At 38.8% G+C, this 21,392-nt stretch overlaps 1 protein-coding gene across 1 annotated transcript; it reads left to right on the forward strand.

The window, feature by feature from the left end:
• The first annotated feature begins 15,632 nt into the window (after positions 1 to 15,632).
• On the forward strand, positions 15,633 to 19,440 carry LOC134797720 (serine protease inhibitor dipetalogastin-like). The gene is made up of 2 exons (XM_063770071.1): positions 15,633 to 15,779; positions 18,022 to 19,440. Exons 1-2 carry the CDS (start codon positions 15,674 to 15,676, stop codon positions 18,696 to 18,698), a joined length of 783 nt encoding a protein of 260 aa, XP_063626141.1. The 5' UTR covers positions 15,633 to 15,673; the 3' UTR covers positions 18,699 to 19,440.
• The last annotated feature ends 1,952 nt before the right edge of the window (positions 19,441 to 21,392 follow it).

Here is a 21,392-nt window from a genome sequence, read left to right on the forward strand (position 1 = left end):
TAGATTTTTTTTTGGATGCCAGCTAGTGGCTATTTTGGCCCATCTGTCATCATGCATCCGGCAGACATGTCCAGCCCAGTCCCACTTTAGCCTGGCGGTCTTCACCCCAACATCAACGACTCGGGTTTTGGGGCGAAGCTCTGTGTTCCTCATCCAGTTTAGATTTTACCTAATTAAAAAAAAACAAGCGAGTTCAACGACTTTTGGTTATTTTAGAAACTGCTAGTAGTTTCTAAAATAGCCCTAAGCTTTTTTTAAAGGTAAAAAAAAGTGACAATAGTCATAATTTGACAGAGTCACCGGTCAAAGGAATCGAGGTGGAAAGTTCCCAAATTAGTAATCTGATAGCCCACGTAGTGAAGAATCTAAAAAAAATAACAACGGGTTGCACTCCGGGAGTGCCGGCAGAAGTGAAAACTCAATGACATTGTAACATTATTTCGATCAGGCCACGTGTCCGTCTTACGTCTTACGAATCTTACGGCCACGTGACCTGTCGCGAGTTTAACATTTTTTCCCCATCACAAAAAGTGCACAGCGCCGCTAAAGAAGTTTTCACTTAAAAATTTTGGACATCGAGGTTTGTACCACCCTGTATAGGGTAGTTAATACCACCATAACTAGTAGGTAAATATTTAAATTCATATTAAAATATGTGACTTTTAAGTACTGTGTAATTATTTACAAATTAAATTTAAAAATTTTGTTTTAATTTATTTTTTTATGTTAAAGTAAATTTTAATTAAAACTAGAGATAAAATAAATAAAAAAACAAACTATAAAAAATATACTTACCTACAAAAAAATATGTGACTGTTATTATTACCACTCTGTATAATTTCAGCCACAAGTTGTAAATGACGGTGTGACGTTCTGCTTTCAAATTCTGATTCTATTTTATTTAGATTATGTCAAAAAGTCAAATCGCAATATAGTCATCAACCAAATATTAAGCATAACGTCATTAAATTAGGGCTTGTTTTACATTGAGACAATAGGTATCCCTTACTTTTGGCGAGTGAGTAAGAAAGCAGAACAGCAGTATCACCTTCGCGTGTTACCGCCGATACCCGATGTATCTTTCTAAAATCCGAAGGTCATTCTGAGAGTTAACGGACTGTAGATAATATGTTGCGCTAGCTTCGACCCGCGACTTCATCTGCTTGGAAATATGATGATGATGATGATATCGTACCTATGCTAAAAACGTGACGTACTCAGAAAGTGACGTCCTCAGAAAGTGGCGCTCTCAGAAAGTGACGTACTCAGAAAGTGGCGTTCTCAGAAAGTGACGTACTCAGAAAGTGACGAACTCAGAAAGTGACGTACTCAGAAAGTGACGAACTCAGAAAGCGACGTCCTCAGAAAGTGGCGTTCTCATAAAGTGACGTACTCAGAAAGTGACGAACTCAGAATGTGACGTCCTCAGAATGTGACGTCCTAAGAAAGTGACATACTCCGCCTGAACCATTTAATATGCAGTAGGTAAGTTTGTCCAATAGGGAAATATTATGAACTAGCTGTGCCCGCGGCTCCGCCCGCGTGGAATTCGGTCTGTGTCAGTAAGCGGCTAATTTCTAATCCTAATTTCTCTCCCTCTCCCCTGGAGGCGGAACTTGAAGTAAAGTTGACAGATGGATATGCTAGAGGATTGTAGTCAAGATGAAATATTTTACAATTACCACTAAATAAAACTACACTCCAAAATCAATAGTTCTTTTCGCCCTAATTAAAATTTTACACGTGATTTAAACGACAAAGTAGTAGGTGTGCCTATATCGGACGATACAGTAAGGTATACGCGCGCGAGCGAAAGCAAAGCGGCCTGCCTGGCTAGAGCGCCACTCACCGTGGTCTTCTTCAGACTCCTGAGGAAGACCACGTGCCCCTTGTAAGATCAATGCGTTGCGAGACTTTCGCGAATGATTCGATTTTTTTCGGGAAAGCATGGAAATGCGTATAAAATGCGAGTCCCAAATCGTTTGCCTCCGCAAACGACCAGTGCCGGATTATGATATTTTGATGCCCTAAGCATGCCCTAACCATGGTGCCCCCTCTCCCTAGGATCATCAAGATTACATTGAATGTTTTTGGTAAATTGACGTTCATTGCCGCATTACAGCTGAGAATGGAAATCAGTCACATCATTTTCACGAAAATTGACAGTGCCGCAGCAGTAACGTTGCAACAGAGTACAGTCAACAACAGAGCTATGAATACAGGCAAAGTGTCAAAAATATGTATACAGTACTTTATTGCCTGTACATTAAGGTCGTGTATACATATTTTTGGCACTTTGCCTGTATTCATAGCTCTGTTGTTGACTGTACCTAATGCTGCTGCAGTCGCCACCCGAATGTGATCTTTATCATATCTTAGAATGTTATAGAAAACGCGAGCGAAGCGAGCGCGAAAATTTTTCGATATAAACACGCAACTTGATAGACAGTTGTACATTTTTACTTTTAGTATGGAAATTAGTTACATAATTTTATCACGAAAATTGACAGTGCTGCAGCAGTAACGTAGCAACAGAGTAATGCTGCTGCAGTCGCCACCCGAATGTCACCTTTGTCATATAATAGAAAGGTATTGAAAACGCGAGCGAAGCGAGCGCGAAAATTGTTCGATATAAAAAACGCAATTTGATAGACAGTTGTATATTTTTACTTTTAGTATGGAAATCAGTCACATCATTTTATCACGAAAATTGACAGTGCTGCAGCAGTAACGTTGCAACAGAATAATGCTGCTGCAGTCGCCACCCGAATGTCACCTTTAACATATCGTAGAATGTTATAGAAATGTGTTATAGAAAATTTTTCGACATAAAAACGCAACTTGATAGACAGTTGTACATTTTTACTTTTAGTATGGAAATTAGTTACATAATTTTATCACGAAAATTGACAGTGCTGCAGCAGTAACGTAGCAACAGAGTAATGCTGCTGCAGTCGCCACCCGAATGTCACCTTTGTCATATAATAGAAAGGTATTGAATACGCGAGCGAAGCGAGCGCGAAAATTGTTCGATATAAAAAACGCAATTTGATAGACAGTTGTACATTTTTACTTTTAGTATGGAAATCAGTCACATCATTTTATCACGAAAATTGACAGTGCTGCAGCAGTAACGTTGCAACAGAATAATGCTGCTGCAGTCGCCACCCGAATGTCACCTTTAACATATCGTAGAATGTTATAGAAATGTGTTATAGAAAATTTTTCGATATAAAAAGCGCAATTTGATAGACAGTTGTATATTTTTACTATTAGTATGGAAATCAGTTACATAATTTTATCACGAAAATTGACAGTGCTGCAGCAGTAATGTAGCAACAGAGTAATGCTGCTGCAGTCGCCACCCGAATGTCACCTTTGTCATATAATAGAAAGTGATTGAAAACGCGAGCGAAGCGAGCGCGAAAGTGTTTCGATATAAAAAACGCAATTTGATAAACAGTTGTACATTTTTACTTTTAGTATGGAAATCAGTCACATCATTTTATCACGAAAATTGACAGTGCTGCAGCAGTAACGTTGCAACATAATAATGCTGCTGCAGTCGCCACCCGAATGTCACCTTTAACATATCGTAGAATGTTATAGAAATGTGTTATAGAAATTTTTTCGATATAAAAACGCAACTTGATAGACAGTTGTACATTTTTACTTTTAGTATGGAAATTAGTTACATAATTTTATCACGAAAATTGACAGTGCTGCAGCAGTAACGTAGCAACAGAGTAATGCTGCTGCAGTCGCCACCCGAATGTCACCTTTGTCATATAATAGAAAGGTATTGAAAACGCGAGCGAAGCGAGCGCGAAAATTGTTCGATATAAAAAACGCAATTTGATAGACAGTTGTACATTTTTACTTTTAGTATGGAAATCAGTCACATCATTTTATCACGAAAATTGGCAGTGCTGCAGCAGTAACGTTGCAACATAATAATGCTGCTGCAGTCGCCACCCGAATGTCACCTTTAACATATCGTAGAATGTTATAGAAATGTGTTATAGAAATTTTTTCGATATAAAAACGCAACTTGATAGACAGTTGTACATTTTTACTTTTAGTATGGAAATTAGTTACATAATTTTATCACGAAAATTGACAGTGCTGCAGCAGTAACGTAGCAACAGAGTAATGCTGCTGCAGTCGCCACCCGAATGTCACCTTTGTCATATAATAGAAAGGTATTGAAAACGCGAGCGAAGCGAGCGCGAAAATTGTTCGATATAAAAAACGCAATTTGATAGACAGTTGTACATTTTTACTTTTAGTATGGAAATCAGTCACATCATTTTATCACGAAAATTGGCAGTGCTGCAGCAGTAACGTTGCAACATAATAATGCTGCTGCAGTCGCCACCCGAATGTCACCTTTAACATATCGTAGAATGTTATAGAAATGTGTTATAGAAATTTTTTCGATATAAAAACGCAACTTGATAGACAGTTGTACATTTTTACTTTTAGTATGGAAATTAGTTACATAATTTTATCACGAAAATTGACAGTGCTGCAGCAGTAACGTAGCAACAGAGTAATGCTGCTGCAGTCGCCACCCGAATGTCACCTTTGTCATATAATAGAAAGGTATTGAAAACGCGAGCGAAGCGAGCGCGAAAATTGTTCGATATAAAAAACGCAATTTGATAGACAGTTGTACATTTTTACTTTTAGTATGGAAATCAGTCACATCATTTTATCACGAAAATTGACAGTGCTGCAGCAGTAACGTTGCAACAGAATAATGCTGCTGCAGTCGCCACCCGAATGTCACCTTTAACATATCGTAGAATGTTATAGAAATGTGTTATAGAAATTTTTTCGATATAAAAAGCGCAATTTGATAGACAGTTGTACATTTTTACTATTAGTATGGAAATCAGTTACATAATTTTATCACGAAAATTAACAGTGCTGCAGCAGTAACGTAGCAACAGAGTAATGCTGCTGCAGTCGCCACCCGAATGTCACCTTTGTCATATAATAGAAAGTGATTGAAAACGCGAGCGAAGCGAGCACGAAAATTTTTCGATATAAAAAACGCAATTTGATAGACAGTTGTACATTTTTACTTTTAGTATGGAAATCAGTAACATCATTTTATCACGAAAATTGACAGTGCTGCAGCAGTTACGTTGCAACAGAATAATGCTGCTGCAGTCGCCACCCGAATGTCACCTTTATCATATCTTAGGAAGTTATTGAAAACGCGAGCGAAGCGAGCGCGAAAGTGTTTCGATATAAAAAACGCAATTTGATAAACAGTTGTACATTTTTACTTTTAGTATGGAAATCAGTCACATCATTTTATCACGAAAATTGACAGTGCTGCAGCAGTAACGTTGCAACAGAATAATGCTGCTGCAGTCGCCACCCGAATGTCACCTTTATCATATCTTAGAATGTTATAGGAAACGCGAGCGAAGCGAGTGCGAAAATTTTTCGATATAAATAACGCAATTTGATAGACAGTTGTATATTTTTACTTTTAGTATGGAAATCGGTCACGAAAATTGACAGTGCTGCAGCAGTAACGTTGCAACAGAGTAATGCTGCTGTAGTCGCCAGCCGAATGTCACCTTTATCATACCTTAGAAAGTTATTGAAAACGCGAGCGAAGCGAGCGCGAAAATTTTTCGATATTAAAACCACAATTTGATAGACAGTTGTACATTTTTACTTTTAGTCCCATCCAGGCGCGAATCCAGGATTTCATACAGAGAAGGGATGGGACAGTTTTTATCAGCCTAGCTTCGCATAGGGTTCGATATTTAAGGGTCTTTTTTTGCCTACGGATTTGGTGCCCCCTAGACGTGGTGCCCTAAGCAAGTGCTTATTTTGCTTAAAAGGGTTAATCCGGCACTGCAAATGACAGAGGTCAATGTTTTTTTTTCAAAGTACCCACCTTCGTGGCCGGCGATACGTATGAATATTGATTTGATATGCATGGATGCGATATAATTACGATTAGGTATAATTCATGACGGAGAAAATTAATAATTTTAAATAATTATGGAATTATACGCGTGTTGATATGTGTGTTTATTTTACCACTACGTAACTATGTAAACTCAATTTTAGTTTTCTTGATTACTTAATGTTTACTCAGTTCCCCAAAAGATGGCACTGTGCAATGAGGGGCAATTAATTTACTGTCGTTTAATTTTGTTTTATTATTAAATCAACATAATTATTCAATTAAATTTGTTGATATCCATACCCCCTCTTCTAAACATAGAGTTAATTTGGCAAAATCCTTCCTCGGTGGCTTATTCATGTCAACACGTATTAAATTCAGCGCCATCCGTTAGTTTACCAGGGTACTCTATAGTGGCACATATTTGAAAAAAGTTTGCCCCTCCTTCCTAAGTAGCGCCATAAGATTCAGGGGCAAACTTAAGTCAATCGAGTTTTGTGGCTAACCCCCCTTTTAGGGGTTGAATTTTTATAGCCTATAACCTGGCCGGAGATGTTCTTGACAGATTAGTAAAGTTTGCATCAAAATCCGTTCAGCCGTTTTCACGTGATGCGCGTTCAAATAAACAGACAAACAGATAAACAGATAAACAGACAAACAGACAAAAATTCTAAAAACTGTCGGAACGTGTTCTGTTATCGATTCTAAGTATCCCCAGCCAACTTTTTTTCGAATATCTTCCATGTACAGACTTTCGACCCTCTTCAGCTTTATTATATGTATAGATAGATAGATAGATATAGGTAGGTTCAATTATGAACCATGTAAATTACTGCTATATCTATTTGCGTCCCGCGTTCTTCGAAGCTGACAAGATATACGGAAATATGAACACACAGTGTACATTATTCGTTGACAAATCACAAGATGTTTGTTGTGTTATTTGCGTAGAATGCGTACATGCATTGTATTACATAGTGGGAACGGGTAGAGTACCTACGATGGTATTCATGGTACTACATATGAGGGGGCGTCCCTTGGAACTGTCAAGTTTGCTAAGGTTGTATACGTATCATCTCTACTTACGACATAGAGAATAAATTTAGTATGGAGCCCGATATTTAGTTTCGCAGTTTTTCACAGATTTTCGAGTGTCGAAATCGAGCGCTCGGAATTCAAAAATCGGCCGCTGTTGGGTAGTAGATTAAACAATCGATCGATAATTTTATAATAGCAAACTTGATGCGATCTATGGTCCAGTAGGTAGGTACTCGACACAAATAAAAAACTTAAGTTTCTACACTTGTATATGTACAAGTAGGTACTTAATTTAAGTGTGTTTTCTTTAGTTTATTGCTCAACGGTTGACTCTTCGATTTATATTTGTTTAAATTTTTTTCCTCATATTCTGTACCTATCTAATAAGTTTCATAAGGTCTAAGTACCTTCTGAACGGGTCGACCGCGATATGATTTCATTGTTTTAATTAAGTACCTTATTCTGGTTAACTCCTTATGTTGTGAAGCTTTTAACCTTTTGACCGCCAAAGATGTAAACTCGCGGATACAGCTTATTAATAGGGTCATTGCGCTAGTTTTCGTCCGGCTCTAGTTTTCGTCCACTTGACGAAATTTGAATATAAACCTTCATTGCTGCACAAATTTGGACTTATTGCAATCCTATCTAAACAATTTATCTATCTACATAAAAAATATATTTCGCAAGTAGCAAATTAAGAATGAAATGTATTTAAGTATTTTGCTAATCCGTCAAGTGGACGGAAACTGACACTGGACGGTAAACTGACGCAATTACCTTAGGGGCTATTCATAAATTACGTCATTTCAAATTAGGGGGGGGGGAGGTCTGGACATCGGATGATATTAGCATGACGTAGGAGGAAACGGGGACATTCGAAGCATGTTTTTTGGATGCCTTTGGGGGGGGGGGGGGGTCAAAAATCGATGACGTAATTTATGAACAGCCCCTTACAACAACATACATACATGTACCTCAATACGCGCCACGCACGATAGGCGTGAAGCCCCCTCCAGACTATGCGCGTGAATCGCGGGCGAAGCCGCGAACGTGAGTGTGGAGTCGATTTCGCTGTCTGCGAAAATCGACAACACACTCGCGTTCGCGGCTTCGCGCCGCGATTCGCGCACGAGTGAGGAGGGGGCTTGACGATGAACGCCACTGGCGGGTTTAGTCAGGCAGGGCTATAACCGCAAAAATCGAAGTTCGCAAATTGCGGGCATTCTTCTCTTTTACTCCAATTAAGGCGTAATTAGAGTACCAGAGAAAGATGCCCGCAATTTGCGAACTTCGGTGTTCGAAACCCTCAGACCCTTGATGACAAAGCGAAGTTACGCAATAATCGTGACAACCACGCCTTATCAGTTCGATGTAAGGATGTCAGTGAATACCTACCTTAGCAGGACTAGTCACTTCCATGGTATAATAATATACTCCGCCTGGTACTCCATTCCCGTCTTTTCTAGGTCACCTAACTGACACGGGCCTACGTCATCATGCGACAGCGCTATATGATAATATGCGATAGCGCTATATATAGCGGTCATGTTGTTGTGACGTAGGCCCGTGTCACTCTGGGAATGGAAGACCATGTTTTATTAGACTATGGTCACTTCATTATTTTCCTTATGTACCTACCTACATACAGAGAGGTTCTATAGTAGGCAGCTGAACATTGTTTACTTCAAAATAAAGCTTAGGTAATTAGTTATTCTTTCATGTTGCTTTTTTAATAAAAATATCTAGGGCCCTAAATTTATACATAAATATTTTCGATAGCTAACCAGAGGGGCTACCGCGAAAACCGAAATTCGCAAATTGCGGGGATCTTTCTCTCTTACTCCAATGACGGCGTAATTAGAGTACCAGAGAAAGATGCCCGCAGTTTGCGAACTTCGATTTTCGCGGTTATAGCCCAGAACTCACGTTGATGTAAACATATAATTTTATAATAGCCGCCATATTCAAGTATAAAGCAATTTTAAATTTTAAACATCGTGTTTGTCACAATTTACGTAGGTACCTATTCTTATAAAATAGTCTGAAATTGTTTAAAAATCCCAGCATAATTTTTATAAATTGTGTGAACAGCTTACGCTGTGCCAGCTGTGCGCGTACAATTATGTTGAATAGGTAATGGTACAGTAGGTTTTATCTCTGGGAAAACGCGTATTTTTGAGTTTTTATGTCTTTCCGAGCAAAGCTCGGTATCCCAGATATTTATCTATAAAAGGTTGTATTAGGTAGGTATTGGTATGCACATTATAATTGAACAAGTGATAAATGTATGTTTTTTATTTTTCCTTGAAATTCAGTCAAGCAGCCAGTCAGTCAACAGACAACCCGTAGAGCCTAGCCAAGATGACAATTGCCATCGTATATCGACAAAGGAACAGAAAAAACGTATCGGGATGAGATGCTACGAAAGGTCACGTGACCACAGAATAAATAATAGTACTATTAGGTACAGAAGATTCATTCTCTAACAAAACGCGTCTGTTACGATCAGGACAGATATGGCCGCTAGGTGGCGACGGCGCCACGCGCGGCTTATGGCTAGCCACCAAAATTGGTGTGGAACGGATGTACTTTAGCTACCTGTAGCCATTGACGTATTATATCTATGGACTGGCCTTACGGGCACTAAAAATGGTACTAGTTCAGCGGTGTGACTCACCAATTCGAGCCAATCGCGCAGCCTAACGCAGCTAGTTGCGACACTTGCGACCAATCGCGCGCGTGATGCGAACTCATCAACCAATCGCGTACGTGGTGCGAACTCATCAACCAACCGCGTTGTAGCGGTGTCACACCGCTGTACTGGCCCCATTCTTATTGCCCGTAAGGCCTGTCCTGAGATTTTATACGTCAATGCCTGTAGCAAAGCGACGAAATCGCGGAGTGAGCCACGCCTGCCCCTGTACACAAATGGGCCAGCGTGGGCCAGTCTGGGGGACGCATTAATGCGTTAGAGGGAGCAAGTGATATTGCTATCTCATTCTACCGCATGGCTGCGTCCCTTGCACTGGCCGGGGCCGGCCCATTGTGTACAGGGGCCTTAAGTTTCGATATTGGCGTATTCTATAGTCAGACCGTGAAAAGTCTGCAGCGATTTTGATAGCCCACGCAGTGCAAGTGTCATTTTAAACGTCAAACTTCTATGAAATTATGACGTATAAATAACACTTACACTGCGTGGGCTATCAAATCCGCTGCAGACTTTTCTTGGTGAGACTCTATCAACATATTGTCATCTTATTTACATTTCGTATGGCGTTTGTCGATGTAAGATTGTCAAATTAGCTAGGCCCTGTGATGCAATATTACGAAAATGGCGTGCAATAATCGGTGACGTATGTAGAGTGTAATCCTACATAAATAACAAGTCTAGTAAGACGTTGACTTTGACCTAATATAAACTTGCGGTACAACGCAATGCCGTTTCAGGCCTTTCCAGTGAACTCAAAATATATCAGTTACGTCACGTTCGGTTACTTAAGAGCCAACAGGAGTGGTCATTCCTCCATACAAACGTAGTCCTCGTTTTCCTCCGTGGTTTTTGAAGCTAGAACAATGATTTTTTCAACACAGATTAATATTGTCAATATCTGTGTCGGACCGTTTTGCTTTTTTTGATATTTTTGTTTTTTAAGGCGCTAGAGCCCTTCAAAAACGGCCAAAATGGCCTAATAGACTATGCCGCAATGAGAGGCGTGGTATTCAAAACTGATATCAATTAGCCAAAAAAGCAAAACGGTCCGACACAGATAATTTCATAATCATTTAGATTTCCAAATTTGGTTACGATTGGTTAAGTTTTGGGGGAGGAAAAAGAGGACTACGAAACCTCGATTTTTGTCATTTTTACGCAGGATTTTTCGCCTCAGCTGCAGTTGTCCCTATCGCACTAATTTTAGGGGCGGAGTCAAGTTTCTAAATACGTACACAGCCAGAAAAGTGATGGGCAATAGTCGACATTTAATGTCGATAATCTAGTGATGTAAGAAGTTATCGATAAACCGTCTTGTGTGAAAATATCTAGATCCTAAGATACAAGGGGTTTTGGGTTGAGAGTAGGGAACACATTTTTGTAGTTATGATATACAATCTATTATGAACTTTTTGATTCTAATATTTCAAATTAGAAATCAAAATCAAAAATATTTTATTGCATGGTTAAAATGGGTTAACAAAATTTTTAGGTACCTACAGGCACGCTTCGTAATTGTCGAGCAATTTAGGGTCCTAGCTGAATTGGTTGTTCCATACTTACTCGTACTCTATGGAATGTCCAATTTAGCTAGAACCCTAAATGGCTCAACAATCACGGAGCGTGACAGTACTAATGATTCATGTTCTGTATATCCTGCCCTACAATGGCGTTAATATTTGGTTGTCATGTCTATACTTCGTTTTTAAGCATTATTGAAAAAAAAAATAGTAAATACTAATATTAACCACTAAGTACATAACTATTACAAAAAAAGCTAAATAATTATACGATTGCATGCTTGAAAAAGACACGTCACCTTCACTCTAATGCTAAACAAACGAAGAATAAGAACTAACAGCGATAAGACCGCCTGTTGCTACCTTTATCTACATTGTAAATCGGTTTTAGGGTTCCGTACCCAAAGGGTAAAACACGGGACCCTATTACTAAGATTCCGCTGTCCGTCCGTCCGTCTGTCACCAGGCTGTATCTCACGAACCGTGATAGCTAGACAGTTGAAATTTTCACAGATGATTTATTTCTGTTGCCGCTATAACAACAAATACTAAAAACAGGATAAAATAAAAATTTTAGTGGGGCCTCCCATACAACAAACGTGATTTTTGACCGAAGTTAAGCAACGTCGGGCGGGGTCAGTACTTGGATGGGTGACCGTTTTTATAAATAATGGTACGGAACCCTTCGTGTGCGAGTCCGACTTGCACTTCGCCGGTTTTTTTTAAATTTGTTTTTATGTTTGTGGTGTAATAAAGAATATTTTAGAGTCAGACCAAGAAAAGTCTACAGCAATTTTGATAGCACACGCAGTGCAAGTGTTATTTATATGTCATAATTTCATAGAAGCGACGTTTGAAATAATACTTGCACTGCGTGTTCTATCAAAATCGCTATAGATTTTTCTTGGCCTAACTCTACTTTAAATTACAAAGTAAGGCCTAAATTATAAAATAAGGCCCATCAATGTTTTTTTTTTGTGTTTATTAAACTTGATATTTTGTCTATAGTATTAGCGGACATGGCCTCAAAATTTAAACCCGCTTAAGAATCGGGCCTTATTTCGTGCATTATATACAATACTACCCATTTTTGTGTAGTCATTATAATTTATACTATAGAAGCATTGTTTGAGTAGCCAATTATTTAAACAGTATTTTTTTAAAGGGCAACGGTGGCAATATTTTAAGGTCTGGATAATAAGATACAGATCTTAATAAGGATATCAATGTAAGTGAATGTTACCATGACTACCAAACAAACAAATGTGATAGAATTTGCCAGCTGGCATTGTAACATTCAGACAGTTACCTATGTACCTAATCTGAAATATGAATAAATTAGTAATATTTTAAACAGGAAAGTAAACCGAATTTTGGCCTTTTGCTGGACACAATCACAATAGTAATTTGTTTTACAAGAGGGCAAAGTTTATCGCCACCGGTTGATGCATTTGCAGCACCAATGGTAGAAAATGCAAGCTCATCATCAACTGCATAATCGACGTTTGATATGACTATTGAATCCGAGCTTTTTGATCATGAATCATGATAAAACAAAATTTTAGAAGGTCGCAGAATAGTGGATTTAAAATATTTATTTTCTGTGATCTCAAATATCAAGCACGATCATACAAATTGTACATTTGCTGATCTTGCCTTTGTCATTGAAAGACGTAAGGGTTTACACAGAGAATATACATTTAATTGTAATATGTGCAAAAAAAAGGAAACGATACACTCTGAAGACCCAAAAAGAAAATGTTAGTAAATACTGCTCCTCCCCATGGTTACTTGGTTCCTTATTCAACCTACCTGAAATTAAACGAGTAGGTTAGTAAATTATATCATTTTACATTATAAAGTTAAATGTTTAGGTATCTCAATCACTTACTCACTGGTGGACATGGACGCAAAATTTTTGCCCATCTACTTATACTATCTTATAAAAAATGAAATTTTGAAAGTTAGCACGCTTAAAGTTCGTTTTTTTTTGCATTAAGGTAACAGATTTTGACATGTCTTATTAAAAATTACCATTGAAAAATAAGTCATAGCAAATATGTTAGAATTATAAATCATATTAATCATATTAATGAGCAAGAGCACCCTAAACCGGCGAGCGTGTATGAGGAATGTTATGAATGTGAAGGAAGCGAAAGTGGTATGTCAGGATCGTAGCAAGTGGAAATCCGTGGTCTCTGCCTACCCCTCCGGGAAATAGGCGTGATTGTATGTATGTATGTATTAATCATATACTTTTTTATATTCTTTTGCTTTCATAAGTAATATAAACTAATTTTTGAAAGCGTTTTTCAATAATTATTAATAAAAAGACACGTCATGATTGTTTACCTTCTTTCTAATGCTAAAAAATAACGAACTATAATAACCGGGCCTTATTTGGTACAGAACCTTGATTTGATAGGTACATCGAATATTCTGGGCCCCTGAGTTTGTTACGTAAAGGACAATATGGTGACATGTGGTTAGAGCTGATACTGTTAAACTAGTGGTTCTGTGCGCTAAGTATAAAAAATAAGCTTCAGCGAACTCATTAAGCCTAGAAAAAACCCTACACCCTACTGCCACTTAAGTCAGTCTTGAGTCTTTGAATCAATTTCCGTAGTAGTAGTACTACTACTAAGGTACTAGGAGGTAATAAGGCCTATAGTAGGTATAATAAGGCCTACCTGAAAAATAATGTTCTTACAACAGTGTAACCGTGTTAGTTATTTGAGTAACATATATGTAAAGTGATACAATTAAAAGCTAACAGCAAACCAGTACATAAATTATATCTTATGTACTTCTTATGAATTACACTCTTATAAAGGTTTCGGCTAATTACGCTTAATTACTTGAATAAAGGTAGATGAATTGCGTGCGGTCCAATAGGTAACCACAACTCACGGAGTCCAAAACAATAAGCTGATCAGCAAAGTCAAGTAAACAAAGCCAAGTCACAGTAGTAGAAAGATTATCGAGTTCCGTAAACGTAAGCCGGGTCAAAAAATTCAATCGCAACACAGTAAGTAATAAGTGAACGCCTCGTGGCAGTAACGCACGAAAAATAACATTGCAAATTGTCGGCAATGAGGCGCGCGCGGGTGCAAGCGTACGCATCTGTGTGCGTGCATTACACACACAAATACAGTCTCTCACGCCCCGTCAGAGCGACGGGTATATTCAGCTTGAAATCTCAAAATTGACTTTTAGCTCAGCTCCCGTTTCGTCTTAAAGGAAAATCACAATGAAATAACATTTTTTTCATATGAATACCTAAGCAAACAGATCTGGGGTCGGGGCCGTTTTATAATAAACGCCTGTAAACTGAGGCTTAATTCGACCACCGAAACCTAATGTCTCCTATGTACAATCAGCTGCAGAGCTTTCTGTAGTACAGGCGAAAGTCACTATTAGCAAACGGAGTTGCCAAGATAGTTTCGGGTTTGTGGGTAAACTGTGTCTTTTGCATTAACATTAGTGCGAGCGAGATGTATAGAAACTAGGGGCCATCCATTAATTACATCACACGTTTAGGGGGAGGGAGGGGGTCAAGAAAATGTGACATGTTGTGACAAGGGGGAGGGGGGAGTCATAAACTTTGTGACGTCACTTTAACTTCATCAGTAACCGAAAATGTATTTAAATTATTTTATACGCTAATTATCATTTAAATAACAAGGTTTTCAAACGATAATCGTTTTTATTCGTTTAATTTTATTTCTTAATCAGTTTTGGGTTATAAAACTACTAATATTTCTTTTGTCAAAAATATTTTGATAAAATATTAAATAAATATTTGCCGATTTCGTTGAAGAAATGTGACGTCACATCAGGGGGGAGGGGTTTGCCAAATGTGACCAAGTGTGACAAGGAGGGGGGGAGGGGTAAAAAAACCTAGAAATTCGTGTGACGTAATTAATGGATGACCCCCTAAGTTACGCAGACATTAGCGAATATGTCAGTTTGACACTGCTAAAAGGCAGTCGTGGTAAGGCTACTGCACTATAACGCCATAAACGTGCGATTCCTAAAGGTTGTTCGGAACTGTCAAAAATTTGTTCTAACTGACAGGCCGATACCGTCCGGCGGACTAGCTGTTAATCAGTGGGCCCCTTAAGAAGATATGACGTTTAAACACTTTATTGATCCTAGGTATAATGGTTTGCCTAGCCTAGGTGAAGTGTTTTGAAGTCTTTAAAGATGTAGATACACACAGCCTAGAAAGCGCTTAGGTAAATTAAATACTCATGTCACATGGCATGTGTTCTCGCGTCGAGCGTCGTCACAAAATGATGTAACAGCTTTTTACGTTCACTAATAACAGTGAAAACGTGATGTAAACAAGAGTACAACAGTGTTTCCCAGACATTTCAGAGCTTTAGGTCAAAAACAGCTTCACAGAATATGTTTACTGATGAGTGATGACGCACCGGGGAACCACGCGTGAAACTACTTGTGATATATATGGTCTGCGCTGACCGGCAGGCGTCATTCCACAACAGACCGTCATACGATCATAGTTCGACTGGGTTGAAACTCTTTTATATCGACAGCAAGATGTATAAGTTTGGTAAGTATTTTATTTCAAAAGCTGCCTTTATAACTTCGCGATAATTCATTGCCATTTTAAACATATAGTAAATTGTACATTTAAGACTTTATTTTGTTATTAGAAATATTAAAAAATAATATTAAAAATATGCAAGTTACGAGTAAGTATAGTATATATCTTTTGATTGATTTATGCTTCATTAAAGTCTGACGCAAAGCACATACGCGCCACTTGCACGCTTGGGGTTAACCCGTTAAACCGTTAACGCAGTGTCAAATTGTACTGGTAACCATAGTAGCTCCAGGTTTAACCGGTTAACCACGGGTTAGAAGGATGGTGCAAGTGGCGCTATAGTTTTAAAATATGTAGTATGCACAGCTTTAAAAAAAAAACGGACAAGTGCGAGTCGGACTCGCCCACCGAGGGTTCCGTACTTTTTAGTATTTGTTGTTATAGCGGCAACAGAAATACATCATCTGTGAAAATTTCAACTATCTGACTATCACGGTTTATGAGATACAGCCTGATGACAGACGGACGGACGGACGGACAGCGGAGACTTAGTAATAGGGTCCCGTTTTTTACCCTTTGGGTACGGAACCCTAAAAACGGGCTACAATAACATAATACATCAACATAATGTCAAAGGGTAACCGGGTGTCTAAGGGAGTTTCATTAATGCTTATTCCTGTTTTTTGCGCGTATATTCCATGTATTGCAAAATTATGGAGAAATTTACGACATGCGCCGAGAAATCAAGTTTGTCTCGACCTACTGTACCTATACAAAAATAAAACAATAAAAACTGCCTGATTTTTACCCGTGTTGACCCGTATTAAAATGTTTGATACCTAATACTCAACCCCACTTATTAACTTTAGGATTAAATGAAAAAAATTAAAACCCAACGCACCAGGTAATTCGATTTTCACCACCTGCCGCGATAGCAGAGGACGCTGGTTCGATTCCAGCCTGGGGCACTGTAGGCCTTGGTCACTTTTTCTTAGTGTATGACATTTATTTCAGTTTATAATTCGATTTTGTCCAAGAACTACCGTTAGAAAATCTGCATTCAAATAAAAATAAAAACTCATCCAAATCGGTTTACCCGTTTAAGAGCATGGTGCCACACTGCACAGACATACGCGCACACATAGAGGTCAAACTTATAACACCCCTTTTTTGAATTGGGGGTTCAAAATATAATTTGGCAAGCCGTTTCCGTCAATAGAAAAAAAATAGCTAGTAGGTTTGCCAGAGTACAAACACTAAGGGCCACTTGCACCATATATCCCACCCCACTAACCCGGGGTTAACTGGTTAACCTGGAGATACTACGGTTACCAGTACAATTTGACACTGGGTTAACGGTTTAACCGCTTAACGCCGGGTTAGTGAGAAGTGGCTCTAAGGGGTTCTCTGGGTTCTATATCGGCCTTGCAACAAATCGCATGCATTTTCCGATATATTTAGGTATAATTGTGTAACTATTAAAAAATCGGAATATCCTGACGATTATCCTTGCGTTCTCTTAACACCATTATTTGCAATTCAATTACTGTAGATGGGTAATGGACAGGAAAATCTGAAGGCATTCTTATCGTATAATGAACTTAATTGCTGCAATAACAATCTGACTGACTGAGTACCTGTCACTCACTTTAATTACATATAATGTCCTTTAACTGCGGCGTCTTCGGAAACCGATAACTGTATTCTGGGAATAAATATTAAATACTACATTACATTACCCTACTTACACTATTGTATCTTGGTAACACTGTCAAATAACTACACCCCGTTATCTAATGCTCAGTTTGGGGGCAAATAGTGATGTTGCTTCACATTTTATTAGTCGATTCATATTTATCTATAAAGGGTTGTTTGTCAAAATAAAATTCTTATTTTGTGAATGCTCTAGACATTCATTCCAGACATTGATTATCGCAACTGCCCCATCACTTGCCCCCAAACTGAGCATTAGATAACGGGGTGTACTGAAATAAGTTAACTTCGTTAACCGTGATTGTTTTCAAAGACAATTTACCTATTATTTTTGGGACTAATTTGGATTTCGGACACAAATCATGACTGGATTAATGATAGTCACTTAGGGTAGAAAATACAATAAAATTATTGATTTATAAATCTTGTTTGATGGAGTCGAGATCACTTTATTCTTGTTTTCGCCCCACATGAAAATGACCATTCAAACGAACTCGAAATATAACCAACAACTAACCTATCTATTTGTCACCAGGAATCCTCCTCATCGTCTCCTACATATGCAGCACTGCAGCGCTCCCGCCCTGCGTCTGCGCGCGCGACTACACACCCGTCTGTGGCTCCGACGGCGAGACCTACCCCAACAGTTGCATGCTCGACTGCACAGCCCAGACCAAACAGGACCTCAAGCTCGCCCACGGAGGCCCCTGCCAAACAGAAACCACTTGCATCTGCACATTTGAGTATAAACCCGTCTGCGGCATCGACGGCACAACCTACCCTAACAAATGCGCTCTCGGCTGCGAAAGAGCTAGAAACCCAGTCTTGATTAAGCAACATGACGGCCCTTGCGAAACTGACGCCGTCTCCCAACAAGTGAAAGCAGCTAAACCCATTCTTCCCACTTGCACTTGCACTAGGAACTTCGAGCCCGTCTGTGGAACCGATGGTGTCACTTACAGCAATATGTGTCTGTTGAAATGCGCGGCGCAGAACAAGCCTTTGGATAAAAAAGCCGACGGCCCCTGCGAGGATTTGACGGTTAAAGTAGTGGAAGATTTACAAGAGCCGCCTAAGAAAAGCTGTGTGTGCTTCAGGAATTATATGCCTGTGTGCGGGTCCGATGGAAATACGTATGCTAACCACTGTGTGCTGGGATGCTCAAGTAACAGGAACCCCGGATTGAGCGTGGCTCACAATGGTCCTTGTTAAAGGATATTGGCATTGGCAAACCATTGATAACCGTTTGTCCCAATTGTCGTCATTTTGAAAATTTCCGTTAGAAAGATACAAATTTTAACTGATGTCTGTAGGAAGTTGCTGAGTTTTATGAATAAAGGGGGTATGCCATTGGTAGTCCGCTAAGTTTGAGTTTATTGAGTTTTTGTCTTCGATATATTTTACCAGCAGTGGTTACTTTACTGGCCAATCGTACCGAAGACAGTATTTATTGTATGTGATATAAGGTTTAGTTATTAGTCAGTATATTGTTTGGTATGTTTGGCAGCCTGGCCCAGTTAATTTTTATGAGTAGGTACGCCTATTCAGGTAAAAAAGTTTTGATAAAGTGCCATTTATATGTATAAAGATAATATCATAGAGATGGGTTATATTATAGAGTCCTAAAATGTCTTCCAAAGAACGAATATTTTTAAGGCCCAATGAATTAGTTATGTCATCGTATTGTTATGTCTGATAACAACACGATGAGCTGTCGGAGGTCGCGGGTTTAAGCCCCGGCTCGTACCAATGAGTTTTTCAGAACTTATGTACGAAATATCATTTGATATTTCCCAGTCGGTTTTCGGTGAAGGAAAACATCGTGAGGAAACTGGACTAATCCCAATAAGGTCTAGTTTACTCTCTGGATTGGAAGGTCTGATGGCAGTCGCTTTCGTAAAAACTATTAGTGTCTACGCCGATTCTTGGGATTAGTTGCCAAACGGACCGCGGGCTCCCATGAGCCGTGGCAAATTGCCGGGGTAACGCGAGGAAGATGATGATTGTTATGTCTGATACGTAATTGTATAAGTGCGTAGTTTTATATACCTATTGTTATAAATAAACATGTGATAATAAATTTGGGTTTTTCCTCAACAAATTGATAACCTCTAAAGATAACATTGAGTTAACCTTTACACCTTCGAGCAACACCGGGAAGGGATTAGTCGGCATTCGCACTAAATATTTCCCCTCTGCCAAAGCACATGCCCAACTGGGCATGCACACAACTAGCGCTGTGCGTGTTGTGACTCATCCGCACACAAAAAAAACATTCGAGGTTTGCAAGATTTGTCTTTGACGTGTGTTATTTTCTATGTATTTGTGTCGACATTACAGATTGGATTTTGTATGTAGTAAGTGAGAAGTGCGACTGTGTGCACGTTTCCCCCCGCAATAAACGTCAGAACGATTTGTTCGGTAAGATATCGCTTGGGCGCCTCCCTTCCGACGTGTCGGAAGCCGGTGTTGTGGACAATATAGGTACGTAACATCAACAATTACCACATTTGCATATCACAACTCTTGTAACTCGCTCGTCTGTATTGCGGACGTTTTTTGGTCAGTTGATCGATTTTAGTAACTAAAATACTCGCTACTCGACTACTTTACTAACGTAGTCCGAACAAGCCTAGTATATGCTTAATTACTTCTCTTGTTTTCTCATAATTGTTTTGAAACAGTAGGTTTAAGTAATAATATTTATGGAGGCTTATTTATATTATTAGAATGATAAATAAACAAAATGTAAGTCAATACTTTATTCTAGAATATTTACAATATGAAAATCTAAATAAATGTAGATAAGGAAGTAACATAAGTAAAGTCAAGGTCTAATGATATCGATGCGACCAGTGCAAAATATTTGTACACGACCTTAATATTATAGCAATAAACTTGCAGCTTATGGCTCCTCTACACGAATGGCCAACGCCGGCCAATCTAAGGGACGCAGCCATGCGGTAGACTGAGATAGCAATATCACTTGCTCCCTCTAATGCATAAATGAGTCCCTTGGATTGGCCGGCGTTGGCCATTCGTGTAGAGGAGCCATTATAGTGAACAGCAGGAATAGCGTTCTCAGTTCGGAAAGCTTCAACTTTCGGCACGCTGCGATAAACGAAAATGCCGCTTTCCGGAGGATCACATTTTTGTAGACCTCAGCTTCGCCTCGGTCGACAATTACGTGTGATCTGAGACATTGCTTACTTTGCTGCTTGTGTATGTAATATGCTATTTCAACACACTTCAACACGCTCGTAACGTGGAACTTATTGAACCGCTTTTAGGCTCATAGTCCTAGATTTAAACCCGCGTGTTTTTTTTTTCATTATAATTATCGAATTTGTGCGATAATGTATGGTAATACAATTGACACCTTTTTTTTTTTAATTATACATTTACTAACTGTTCTATCAATTAAAATTTGATTTTAATATTTATACATATAAGTTATGATTTTTTCCTCGCAAATGTGTTTAATAACGTAGTAAGAAACACGTGTGCTTTGGTCATTACCAATGATCGTTAATTTTCCAGCAATTTTGGTGCAGCATTGTTGGTTAAAACCATCTGTACACCCTACTCTAGGTGGAATAGATAATTAGGGTTAATAACAGTAATATTAGCCTTGACCAATCCTCTCCATAGAAAAAAACCGGCCAAGTGCGAGTCGGACTCGCGTTCCAAGGGTTCCGTATATTACACAATTTTTAACAATCAGTGCCGGATTAAGATATGTTGATGCCCTAAGGATTTCTAGGTGCCCCCTCTCCCTCGGGTCATCAAGATTACATTGATTTTTTGGTAAATTGAGAGAAGTTCATTGCCGCGTTACAGCTGAGAATGGAAATCAGTCACATCATTTTATCACGAAAATTGACAGTGCCGCAGCAGTAATGTTGC

This window comes from Cydia splendana, chromosome 15 (assembly GCF_910591565.1).
Source record: "Cydia splendana chromosome 15, ilCydSple1.2, whole genome shotgun sequence".
Taxonomy (NCBI): domain Eukaryota; kingdom Metazoa; phylum Arthropoda; class Insecta; order Lepidoptera; family Tortricidae; genus Cydia; species Cydia splendana.